General features: G+C 38.8%; 1 protein-coding gene across 4 annotated transcripts in view; it reads left to right on the forward strand.

Moving 5' to 3' along the window:
- The first annotated feature begins 390 nt into the window (after positions 1–390).
- The window catches only part of gria1b (glutamate receptor, ionotropic, AMPA 1b), a 52,030-nt gene continuing 39,663 nt past the window's right edge, over positions 391–12,757 (forward strand). For 3 of the 4 annotated variants that reach the window (XM_084136300.1, XM_084136298.1, XM_084136299.1), the window contains exons 1-3: positions 425–777; positions 929–1,063; positions 9,600–9,839. In XM_084136300.1, the coding sequence (XP_083992426.1) occupies positions 648–777; positions 929–1,063; positions 9,600–9,839 (505 nt within the window). In that variant the 5' untranslated portion in view covers positions 425–647. Of the gene's footprint in view, positions 778–928; positions 1,064–9,599; positions 9,840–12,757 lie in introns of all 4 variants that reach the window. The other variant, XM_084136301.1, reaches the window with a different exon arrangement.

Here is a 12,757-nt window from a genome sequence, read left to right on the forward strand (position 1 = left end):
AAAATGTTTGTAAAAAAAACAAAACGTTTTTTTTTTTAAATATATATGCCTAGCCTATGATGACATTTTATTTTTAAGAACTTGTAACATGTTTAAAAAAAAAAAAATTCCCCTCAGATATTCATATTTGGCATCTATATACAGAGAAAAAAAGTGGTGTGTTTGATTTCTTGTTGGATAACATTTTTTGCACCAATTCTGTTGCTCAGAAGCTTTTAACTGATCAGACTCGAGGCTCCTCTACTCCCAATATATATATTTTATGCAGTTTGTGATGTATAGCTAATAATCTTACATAGCTACACATTTGCAAATTGGAGAAAATCGTGCTGTTATAAAATGGTACAGTCTGCGCACGGATTCAAGTTTACCCCCAGTCATATGCTCTTCTACTCTGAGTAGAGTAACGAGCTAGCGGGAGCGCGCGGTGATGTTAAGAAAGCGATCAAGAGCGCTTTTTCTTTCTTCTGCTGACACTACAGAGAGTGTTGTGTTCATTTGTAAGTAGAGCTGTCAGAGACGCGCTTATTCACTCACCACCGCTATTGCCAACAGGACTGACTGGGATTCACTGCGCTCTGCTGGCTCTGTGTTACCGCTATGGGCTCAGTGTGAGTGAAGAGGCAAAGACTTTGGGATATACATATATGTTTGGCATTTGGCTTTTCGTCAGTTTCTCAAATGCAAACGGAAATATGCGGCAAAGCTTCGTCTTTCTCTTAACCGGTTTGCTTGGGTTGTGTTCATGTTCAAGTTTCCCAAGTAACATCAACATAGGTGAGTACTCGGCGGCTATTGTTCATAACCGTGTCCTGACAGAGATTTAAAGTTTCAGTCGCACAGGGTGAGGTACAGTTAACCATCTGGGTTTAAATATTCCCATTCTGCTGTTATTTTCCCTGAATGACTTTTTTTGTAATCTCGACAGGAGGTTTGTTTCCAACCGACTCCCATGAATACGACGTGTTCCGTTTCGCGCTCTCTCAACACAATGATGTTCCTAAACTGGTACCACAAGTGGACATGGTGGACACGGGGAGCAGCTTTGCCATGACATACGCCTGTAAGTTCTGTATTAATATATATGTCATAGGTCTGTTATTCTTCCCAAAGCCAAACCTCTGCAGTGCGCACGCGACCTGTTTCTATCAACCTTGTTGCTTTGCTAAATTTCCGACTCTGCACAGATGATTTGTGCCAGTGAAATAGTGCAGGCTTAGTTAAGTAAACGTGTCTTCACTAATAGTCTTAAACCCAGCTGGATTACTGTCAGGTGGAACTGCAAAGCTGGCAAAATGTTCTAGAACACCTGAGGTTGATTTTGACAGGAGCCAATGGTGTTTTTTCACATTTCCAGATGCTTCATTTCAATTTGCCACAGTAGTTTGTTTAATTTCACTACTTTCATATTCATGTGCTCTTTACGTGTTCACAAAATAGATTTATGCATTTATCATGTTTTCTTAATTTAATATATATATTTTTTTAATTTTAATGGAAAATGTAAAAATGCAGTTACCTTACCAAATACTTTAATGCTTAGATTAAAGAAACAGTGCATGTATTTTGTTTTTGCATAAATCACCATTTTATTTATTGTACAAAATATGATATTTAACAAGGCAATACATTTACTTTTCCAGTAAAATACTGTAAAATAAAATCTTTATTTATAAGTCTTTGTAACTAATTAAAAGGCACTCCCAAAAGTCCATGTTTAAATAGTTATGTTTCCGCTTATTTTTGTTATCAGTTTTGTAAGGATATGCATTTTATGTTGTTTAATGCATTATTTTTGGCTTTAGTTTATTTCTGTTGAAACATTGCCTGAAGCATCATCACCACATTTTTTACAGCGAATTTCTGGCACCACAGTTGTTACATTTAACATGTTTTTTTTAGAGTGTATCAACAGATTAGACAACATATTTTCTGTCATGAATTGGAATATGAAACGTATTGCTAATATGAAAATTTTTAGACAAGCTGAACAGAGAAAACATCCTCATTACTGTCTCAGCTGGCTGTCAATCACAAATGTTGCCCTTTGATGTCTGAGATTGACACATGCAACCTTTCCATGTTTGTGTTCAACCCTGCCAGCGTCGTACAACATAAAGCTTAGCATGCAGACAGCTTCTGATGAAGAGAGAGAAAATATTTCAGATGTTTGAGATACTTCGACACTAGCAGAGTAGACTGATCGGAAGTTCAGAGAAGTCATATGGGCTATATAGTCTCTCCCAGATGAGTATGTGTGATAAACCTCTCTCATGTACACATCACTGGTGCCTTTTTAAATGAGTCTCAGCGCCTCAAAGCAGAGTATGCTGTTTACTTGAAAGCTGAGCAAAGAAACTGGGGCTGCAGCGATGTTTTCCATTTTAGGGGACTCCTTAAGGCATTTTTATAGGGTGACATCGGAGAGGGTCTTGGGAGGCTATCAAAGGAAAGTTTAACGTAAGGGCTGAGTACGTATGTTCTTGTCACAGGGAAGTGTGAAAGTAATTATATGGAGCTAATTACATCTGCATGCAGAGAGTTGGCTCATCTGGGGCGATTGTGCATGGCTGCTGTCTTATCCTCTAATCGCTGTATACACCATCCCAGAACTAAACCCAAGAGCACTTGAGCAATTTGTGTGGCAGAAAGTGCAACCAAATTCAGTTTGATTATAATTTGATCATTTTCCTCTTTTGCCGCAAGAAAAAAAAACAGGACTATAGAGAACAATGAATGGGTCTTTAAGAAACATAACAAAAGAAATCAGTGTTTTTGTCACTTGATTGATATGTTCATAAAAACTGTGGAGAATTGAGTACATTTTTGTTAAAAAATACCAACCTGCAGTAATGGCAATACAGTAATGCAGACATTTAGAATTTCAAGCCTGTTTCGACACTGTTTTCTTCAGTGTCCATTTTTGACCAATAATTGACAATATTAAAATAGAATATTAACATAAACAGCCATTGAAGATAGTTGAGTACTTCAAAAACAGCATGTTTACTCTTAATGTGCTCATCTCGACAATGGTGCCGTCTTAAGTTTTGTTTACACCTGGAATTAGCTTTCGTCTTGAGTGATCCAATCACAAGTGGTCAGCTGAGACTGAGAACCACTGTTTTAGTGCAATGGTTGATTGACAGGTGAGTGTGCGGTCCTTTGCTGTTGTCTGGGTTGACATCAGGACAGATTAGCGTCTATACTACAAGTGCAATGTGGTCACATGCGTTTCTGCTGCAAATCAGATCAGCTGAAATCTGTTATAGTGTACGACTTTGCATTTCTAAATTTTTTAATGCTGTCAGATAATCTGAAAAGAGCAAAGAAAAAATACAGCCTGTCATCTTTTACCCAAGAAATGTATATTTCTTTGTATAACACATGTAAGGGTTTTATATTTTATTAATAAGAAGACATTTAGACGTGTTCCCATAACTGTGAATCATTATCTGTTATCATATTTATACTACTTAAATAGATGACATGCATGGCAGAAATGGCACACAGAGCTGTACAGACTCTTATTTTCTTAGATATGCGCCTGAAACAGTTGCCGAAGATGCCTTAACTCTGAAGAGCTACAGTAACCGTTTAGCACAGCTCAAATAGATTCATTTAATCTATTATTCATTGCATCATAGCCAAAGTGATTATTTTCAGGGGTTTTGATGTATGCATGTGGGAGCAGAGCCACAAAGGGAGTTATCATGAAAAATCCACTTATGTGGGAGGGAATTGACAATGTTTAGCTGGAGTTGGACAGGTGTTCTTCTGGAGAAGGAAAATTGTTCCCTAAATTACCACATAATAGTGGGCTTTATCCTACATAAATGGCAACACACTGCACAGTGTAAAACTACTGGAGTGTTAAGATTAGATTGCAGTGGACATATTGTAGAATACTGTTCTGAAAATGTCTTCAGGACAGGGAAGTTTAATAGTGAAAGTGCTGATGGGAACAGAAATTAAAGCTCAGTTATAGAGGTCCCATGATGTAGTATGTTTATATAGGGCAATGTGAGCCTCCTGTCATCATTACTCACTGTCATGTTGCTTCAAACCTGTCTAGATACAGTTTTGAAAAAAAGTTTTGTGTCCATACAATGAAAGTCAATGGAGCACAATGTTGCTTGGTTCCTACTGACTTTTACTGAAAAGAGAAAAACAGACAAGAATATTCCTCAAAATCATTATTTTGTGTTTAGCAGAAGAAAGTCATCCAGGTTTAAGAGTGACTGTGAGTAAATGATGACAGAAATTTCATTTTCAGGTGAACTATCCCTTTAATATGATCTCAATCGGTTTGAATGCTATATTTCAGCTTTCATTTGGAATGCATCACATTATTTCACAGTAAACAGTTTATTAGAATTGGCTGGGCCCTTAGATGTTTTCAAACGGAATATCCGACCGCATGAAAATTGCCATACAATATTCATGCTCAAGAATTGCATGCACCTTTGATTTGAGTTGTCAGTTGCACTGATGAATAGTGAGTTACATGCAGTACGTCGACCTCTCCAAGACAGTTGAAATAACCAGTCAACGTCTGTCATGATGGTGATGAGTGTTTCTCCTCTCGCCTCTCTAGTTGAATAAAACCCCTCATCACATCATTTTAAATCTGGCAAACAGGCTTTTGTCTGTTGTGAATAGGACAGATTCCTTTTTCTTCCATACATGAATTATTTTAAGAACGTTTCTGCTTTTGCCATATCACAAGCCTTTATGACAGTCAGTTTTTGGCATTAGTCCCGTTCGGCCCCGTGGTCCTCCTTTCAGCATGTATCAGTCCTTTCATCACATTGACATGCAGTCGGGCCAAATGTCCACAGCATGTCAATCAGGCGAGCTCCAAAGAGACCCATTGAAGCTCATGTCACAGCGAGTTCAGGAACAAACACTGTTTTGTGTCTCTTCCCTGTGGAATTCACATAGACCTCTGAAGAGCTTTTACCTGTGTGGTTGCCTTAATTTGAAGCTTTATATACAAGTGATGGAAGACTTTAAAGGCAATAAGCTCCTACTTGAATATCCGTAGCCACGTTAGCATCAGCTGCATATTCATTAGCAAGGACTTCCAGCCATTAGACGGATTTAAAATGATGCATTGTGAAATATGACTGGCTTTTTTGATACCAGTAAGCTTTGGATGCTTGATTGTTGATTATAGATGACGGGTATGTCATTAGCTTCATTAGCCGTTAGGAACTGGATGCAGTTCAGAGGGAATGGCACTGAGGTTAGCAGTGGTGATTTCAGTATATGTGCCTGTAGGGCTACATGCTCCCCGACCTTCACTGGGCTGGAATGATACAGTGATAAAAATGTACCTTATCAGATATATCATCTTGCAAAGACTGAGGCTACAAACCGCTTAGAGGACACCAGGGACAAAATCTGATTCTGTTAGGTGACAAAAAGAGCCCGCTTGGCTGTAATCTCTGAAATGATCTAGGTATTTTCAGTGAAACGCTGGGCCCTAATGATACAGAATTCATGATGAGCTGCCACCTTTTCATTCTTTTGTAAGGAGCAGTTTACCTAAAAATGAAATTTTTGGCATTAACTCACTTTCATGACATTTCAACCTTGTATTATGTTCTTTGTGAAACATGCAAGGAAATCTTGAACAAGTTTCTGATTTCTATACAAAAAATGGGAATTGCCCACATACACACAGTCAAGCTTCAGGAGTGAATTCCCTAAATTATCTTTCCATGTGTGTACCAGGGCCGTAACCATCATAGGAAAAATGGGAAAAAAATATATGATATTATAATATATGATTATAATATCTAACTACATTTACTAACCTGACTACATTTTTAAGGGTCAGATCAGGTAGAAATAGATCCTTAAAGGTTTAGTTCACCCAAAAATTTTAATTCTGTCATTAATTACTCACCCTCATGTGGTTCCAAACCCGTTTAATTTGTTCCAAACACAAATATTATTATTAAATAAAAACATATTTTTGATGAAATCTGAGAGCTTTCTGTCCCTCCATTGACAGCAAAAAGTATTCTCGTTAGGGCTGGGCGATATGGCTGAAAACTGTATCACGATATAAGTGTTTCATATAGGTCGATATCGATAATTATTTATATTTTTTATGACCTATTTAAAATAAGGATCAGGAGAAAAATATATTACATTTTAACATTTTTATTTTAAACTTAACCTTCCTCTGATTATAATCCCCTCAGTTATAAAGGCAGAAATGTCAACACAACCATGGATAACACTCAAATAATTCAAATGTAAACATAAGTCTAAAATCACAATGAACACTTAACAATTATCTCTCAACATTAAGGTGCAAAATTAAAGAATACGTAAGAAATGCTTAATAAAGTGTAATACAATGCAAAGTGTTAAATATAAACATAGAGAAACCGGCAACGGTCTGACTCATAGGTGTAATTTGCGGGTTGGACGGGTGGGACATGTCCCCACCACTTTTTGCTAAGGTCGATATTGTCCCCACCACTTTTGAAACATCTCGCGGCACGAATGTACCAATACAAATAAATAAAACATCTCCAGTTAACTAGCAGAGCATTCATTTAGTTTGTTTGTTAAATAAGAGGCGATCTGGAGCTGAAATGTGTTGTTTTTGAAATCAAGTGATCAAAGTGCTCGTTGCCACTGCGATCAGTGGCGCGGATACAGTGTTCTCTTGTGGCTCGCGCACAGTCTTCACTCGGACGCGCGCTTCAATCCGTGGTGGAGACTCTCTATTCATTCCGGTGAAATTACAAAACAAAATGCACGTGTCCCTGCCTGATATACAACTACTGATAAACATGATCAGAACCCAGAACCTCTGACACGCTTGGCAAAAGTACTGCCACTGGACCATTTCAGTGAACATTTTCGCCACTAACAACATATATTAGACCTCATTAAATCACAAATTAAACCCAATGTCCTATTTAAATTGATTGCTGGACATCGTAATGTTATTGTACATACATCTGATTTATGATTTAGCATTGTGTTAGCAACGGCAAAATTATCGAACGTTTTATCGAACACATTTTTTATTGATATTGATTACGTGTCTATCGCGAGACATATCGTTATCGTTTTATCACGCAGCCCTAATTCTCGTCGCTTCATAATATTAAGGTTGAACCACTGTAGTTACATGGACTATTTTAACAATGTTTTTACTACCTTTCTGGGCCTTAAAAGTTGCAATGACGTTGCTGTCAATGGAGGGACAGAAAGCTCTCAGATTTCATCAAAAATATCTTAATTTGTGTTCCGAAGATGAATGAAGGTCTTAGGGGTTTGGAACGACATGAGGGTGAGTAATTAATGACAGAAATGTTCATTTAAGGTAACGATAGCCTGTTACACTTTTTTGAGTGTATAGTACTGTATGTCTTGAGAAGACTTGGAATATAGTGCATGAGTCATATGGATACCTAATATGGTGCTTTATTTTTGTCATTTTTGGTGCTTGTCAGTAAAAATCACCATCCGCATTTAGGAAAACAGATGGTGAAGCTTGGACATTCTGCCTAAAATCTGCATTTTGGGTTTCACGGCATATAAATAAAGTGTGAGAATGACATGAGGGTTACTAATGCCAAAATGTAAATTTTTGGGTAAACTATACCTTCATCAGGAATGACTCATTTTAGTTCAAATATCCTCAGCATAAAACCGCATCTCTGATTAACCATGGCTGGCACAAATGGCTCCTGTTTCCATTTTGGTTTATCAGCCATGTCACAGCTCCCTTAGGACTGCACATCAGTTCAAACACCCTTTTTTACCTCAGATTCTCAATAACCTAAGGCAAGGAGAACAGAGGCTGCTGGAACAGATTGATGCAGCAGAGCTCCTCTCATCTTCACTGCAGTGACTGAAGATCAGACGAGATCACTCATACTGGACCCACCTGTCACAAACATCTATCAGCATTGTGGAGATCACCGCAGGCAGAAAAGTTGTTTTCTCCTCCCCAACCCGACTATACATTCATACGCATGCTCTGTACCCGAACACAGAGATTCAAACCCTGATACTCCTTCCAAGCAGCACTACATAAAAATGCGTTGTTCTTTTCGCCCCCCCCCCCCCCCCCCCCCCCCACACACACACACACACACACACACTTTATCTGCGGTAGGCATGAAGAACACTGATAAAGAAGATGTGCACACAGAAATCTTGCGTTATCTTTCCAAATGGTTGAGATAAATGCATTGTGCAGCCTCGCATTGACTCTTTATCGCCTGTTTTAAAAGATACATATCTTGCAGTGACAGTACATTTTGTCAATCCTCACTATCAGTGCTGTGGAGGGGAGAATGAGGGTCATTATTATAGGGGAATGAAGCTTAAATAGTGCATGCTATTGTAGATGCATAGCAGAGAAAGCTATCTGCCTTCTGGGTTGTGTTCTGAGGCTGATTTGAAAGTTTGCTCGCCTAAGGGGAAGATTTGGAGCTGAAGAATGTCACAACTGTGGCACATCCCTCATTCACATGCTCGAAGCCCCAGGGAACCAATGTCTGAATGCAAATGGCACGTATCTTCCCTAGAATTATACGTTAGCTGGAACCAATGCAAGGTGTTAGCTTGAAAACACTTTTGAATTTTAGCTGCTGAGATTTAAATTTATGGTAAGCAAGGCTCTCATATAGTTTTATAATAAATGCGCAATAATTATATCTAAAAACGCCTGCATTATTATTAATGAATGCAGTGTACAAGAGTTTAAAAAAGACAGTGGAGCAGTGAAATATCCCAGAGGAACATTTATATAATTACAGAATATAAGTAAAGGGAACGAAGTAGGATACAGTTTGGAGTTGAGGTGAAAATGTAGGAAATTCAATATGCTCAATGTTTCAAGGGTGTTCTGGAGCTTTTCTGTTTGAGAAGACCCAGATTTGACAACGCCTGTAACAAAAGACTCACAAGTAAATGAAACGGACCCCCTTCTGGAGTACTGCAATACAAATCAATTGCCATGTGCTTCTGAAGCATACAGGGTTTAGCCGGCTGTGAGGGGGCTGGAGGAGAGATGATTGGTGGGTGGAGGTTTCACTGTCACTGTAATTACAAAGAAGAATGCAGGGCAAGACATATTGAGGTCTTGTTTTTTCAGGAGGAAGTGCTTTGGGGGTGATCATGACAGAACTTTAGATAACATATTGACTTGCTTTCTTGCGTAAACCCTGGGTATTGATTGAAAGATGTTGGAAGTACAGTATAGTGCTAATGAATGTTTCACAAGTTTTATATTGTCGATGAGCTGATGTTTTAATTCAGATGTATATATGCAGTTGCATCAGCAGCAATTTTCATAATATTTTTTTTTGTTTGTTTGTAGCAAAAATACCCAAACATCCTTAAAACAAAATGTTAACTTTTTTCCCCCAGAGGTTTTCATGTTTTAATGCCAAGCACTCCAAATTTGCATATTGCTTATCGCAACAGATATCGTTCCAAAGCAGCATTTAAAAAAAATGTTTTTTACAACTTACTTTCACATTCTTCAAAAATGCATTTTATAATCCAAATCTAATGTCCATTACATTAGTCTTACATTTCTTCTTTTTTCTTCCCAGTTTGTTCACAGTTCTCCAAAGGAGTCTACGCCATAATTGGTCTGTATGACAGGAAGACCATGAACATGCTCATGTCGTTCTGCGGCGCTCTGCACGTGTGCTTCGTCACGCCCAGCTTCCCCATCGATACCAACAACCAGTTTGTGATCCAGCTGAGACCTGAGCTCCAGGATGCTCTGATCGCCCTTGTCGAACACTACAAGTGGACTAAGTTCGTCTACATGTACAGCTCAGACTCAGGTTGGCTTTTTATCTTGCTAACGTGCCATTTCAAAAGTACAATAACGGAAACTGAATTTATACGTTTTCAGGGTGAGGTAAATATTTAATTTGCTTTTTTCTGTATCTGCATTGCCACTGCAGTTGCAGTTGTGATTAAATGTTGTAATACTCTGTAAGGTTGCTCGGGATGTCACGAAGATGATTTAGTGATTTGTGATTTAGGAGCTTTAGAGGATATTGCTGGGAAAGTTTGAAAAACGTGATGATTTGTTATAATCCTGTTGAGGTGCTCATGCTTGTCTTGTAATAGGGTTATACTTTGACATTTCCAGTGCCTCGGGTGTAGTAATTTTACTTATGAGTCCCTGATTTCTGCAGGATTGTTCTTATAATCAGTTTGAAGTTCACTGAAAGATCTTCTATTGTGATTTAAGTGTGTACGAGCGCTGGCTGCACCATAATATCTCCTATGAGTGGAGACACGTGTGTGGTGCTCCATCATATTTGCCATATCCAATCATTATCAAATTGCCATGTTGTCATTAGAGAATAACTCTAAATCATTACTGCGATCATTTACGGATCCTCACGACCAGAACAGTGCAATGCAAATGAGAGCATCAGACCATAGGAAGTGAGCGAATCCATTTAACATTTGTGCCAATGTCGTGCACAGTATTTCTGCACAAAAACCTGCGTCTTATCCATTAACCACCCACAATCCAATTTAACCATGTGCTAAACGCATTGGAATAGCATTGCGCCATATTTAAATGAAGTCATTGTTTTTTGCACAAACATGCCTCATTTCTATGTAAATTAGGCTCATTATTGATTGCGCCCTATTCACCAAACTCAGTGCTATAGAACTATTCAGTCATGAAATCAATTTGTAGACCAACCTGGAAGACTAATTCACCATGGCTTCCCTTGGGAATTTCCCAAAGGGGTTTTAGAATAACAGTCTTCGATTTGTGAGTAAAATAAGGTCTGTGGTTCACGTTAGGCTATTTGAAGAGACTTTAATGTTCTGTTCTACAGCATACATTATACACAGTCTGACATCAGTTGTGAATTCTGAAGCCTCTATATTAGGACTACAGTTGTCCATTCCCTCAAGCATGTACAGTGAGGAAAATAAGTATTTGAACACCCAGCTATTTTGCAAGTTCTCCCACTTAGAAATCATGGAGGGGTCTGAAATTGTCATCGCAGGTGCATGTCCACTGTGAGAGACATAATCTAAAAAAAAAAATCCAGAAATCACAATGTATGATTTTTTAACTATTTATTTGTATGATACAGCTGCATATAAGTATTTGAACACCTGAGAAAATCAATGTTAATATTTGGTACAGTAGCCTTTGTTTGCAATTACAGAGGTCAAACGTTTCCTGTAGTTTTTCACCAGGTTTGCACACACTGCAGGAGGGATTTTGGCCCACTCCTCCACACAGATCTTCTCTAGATCAGTCAGGTTTCTGGGCTGTCGCTGAGAAACACGGAGTTTGAGCTCCCTCCAAAGATTCTCTATTGGGTTTAGGTCTGGAGACTGGCTAGGCCACGCCAGAACCTTGATATGCTTCTTACAGAGCCACTCCTTGGTTATCCTGGCTGTGTGCTTCGGGTCATTGTCATGTTGGAAGACCCAGCCTCGACCCATCTTCAATGCTCTAACTGAGGGAAGGAGGTTGTTCCCCAAAATCTCGCAATACATGGCCCCGGTCATCCTCTCCTTAATACAGTGCAGTCGCCCTGTCCCATGTGCAGAAAAACACCCCCAAAGCATGATGCTACCACCCCCATGCTTCACAGTAGGGATGGTGTTCTTGGGATGGTACTCATCATTCTTCTTCCTCCAAACACGTTTAGTGGAATTATGACCAAAAAGTTATATTTTGGTCTCATCTGACCACATGACTTTCTCCCATGACTCCTCTGGATCATCCAAATGGTCATTGGCAAACTTAAGACGGGCCTTGACATGTGCTGGTTTAAGCAGGGGAACCTTCCGTGCCATGCATGATTTCAAACCATGACGTCTTAGTGTATTACCGACAGTAACCTTGGAAACGGTGGTCCCAGCTCTTTTCAGGTCATTGACCAGCTCCTCCCGTGTAGTTCTGGGCTGATTTGTCACCTTTCTTAGGATCATTGAGACCCCATGAGGTGAGATCTTGCATGGAGCCCCAGTCCGAGGGAGATTGACAGTCATGTTTAGCTTCTTCCATTTTCTAATGATTGCTCCAACAGTGGACCTTTTTTCACCAAGCTGCTTAGCAATTTCCCCGTAGCCCTTTCCAGCCTTGTGGAGGTGTACAATTTTGTCTCTAGTGTCTTTGGACAGCTCTTTGGTCTTGGCCATGTTAGTAGTTGGATTCTTACTGATTGTATGGGGTGGACAGGTGTCTTTATGCAGCTAACGACCTCAAACAGGTGCATCTAATTTAGGATAATAAATGGAGTGGAGGTGGACATTTTAAAGGCAGACTAACAGGTCTTTGAGGGTCAGAATTCTAGGTGATAGACAGGTGTTCAAATACTTATTTGCAGATGTATCATACAAATAAATAGTTAAAAAATCATATATTGTGATTTCTGGATTTTTTTATTTTAGATTATGTCTCTCACAGTGGACATGCACCTACGATGATAATTTCAGACCCCTCCATGATTTCCAAGTGGGAGAACTTGCAAAATAGCAGGGTGTTCAAATACTTATTTTCCTCACTGTAAACTCACGTCTTTATGGTAGTTGTAGTGATTTGTGGCAGTTTTTTGTTTAAGATATAGTTTTTGTCTTTTGATGAAAATATCCTGTACTACATAGCATGTAATTTTAGTAAAAAACAAACAAACACACATTTTAGCTGACAAGCCTTACTGGGTAGTAACTAATTACATGTAATCTGGATTACATAATCAGATTCCAAAAA

This window comes from Abramis brama (genome assembly GCF_963993115.1).
Source record: "Abramis brama genome assembly, chromosome: 15".
NCBI lineage: Eukaryota > Metazoa > Chordata > Actinopteri > Cypriniformes > Leuciscidae > Abramis > Abramis brama.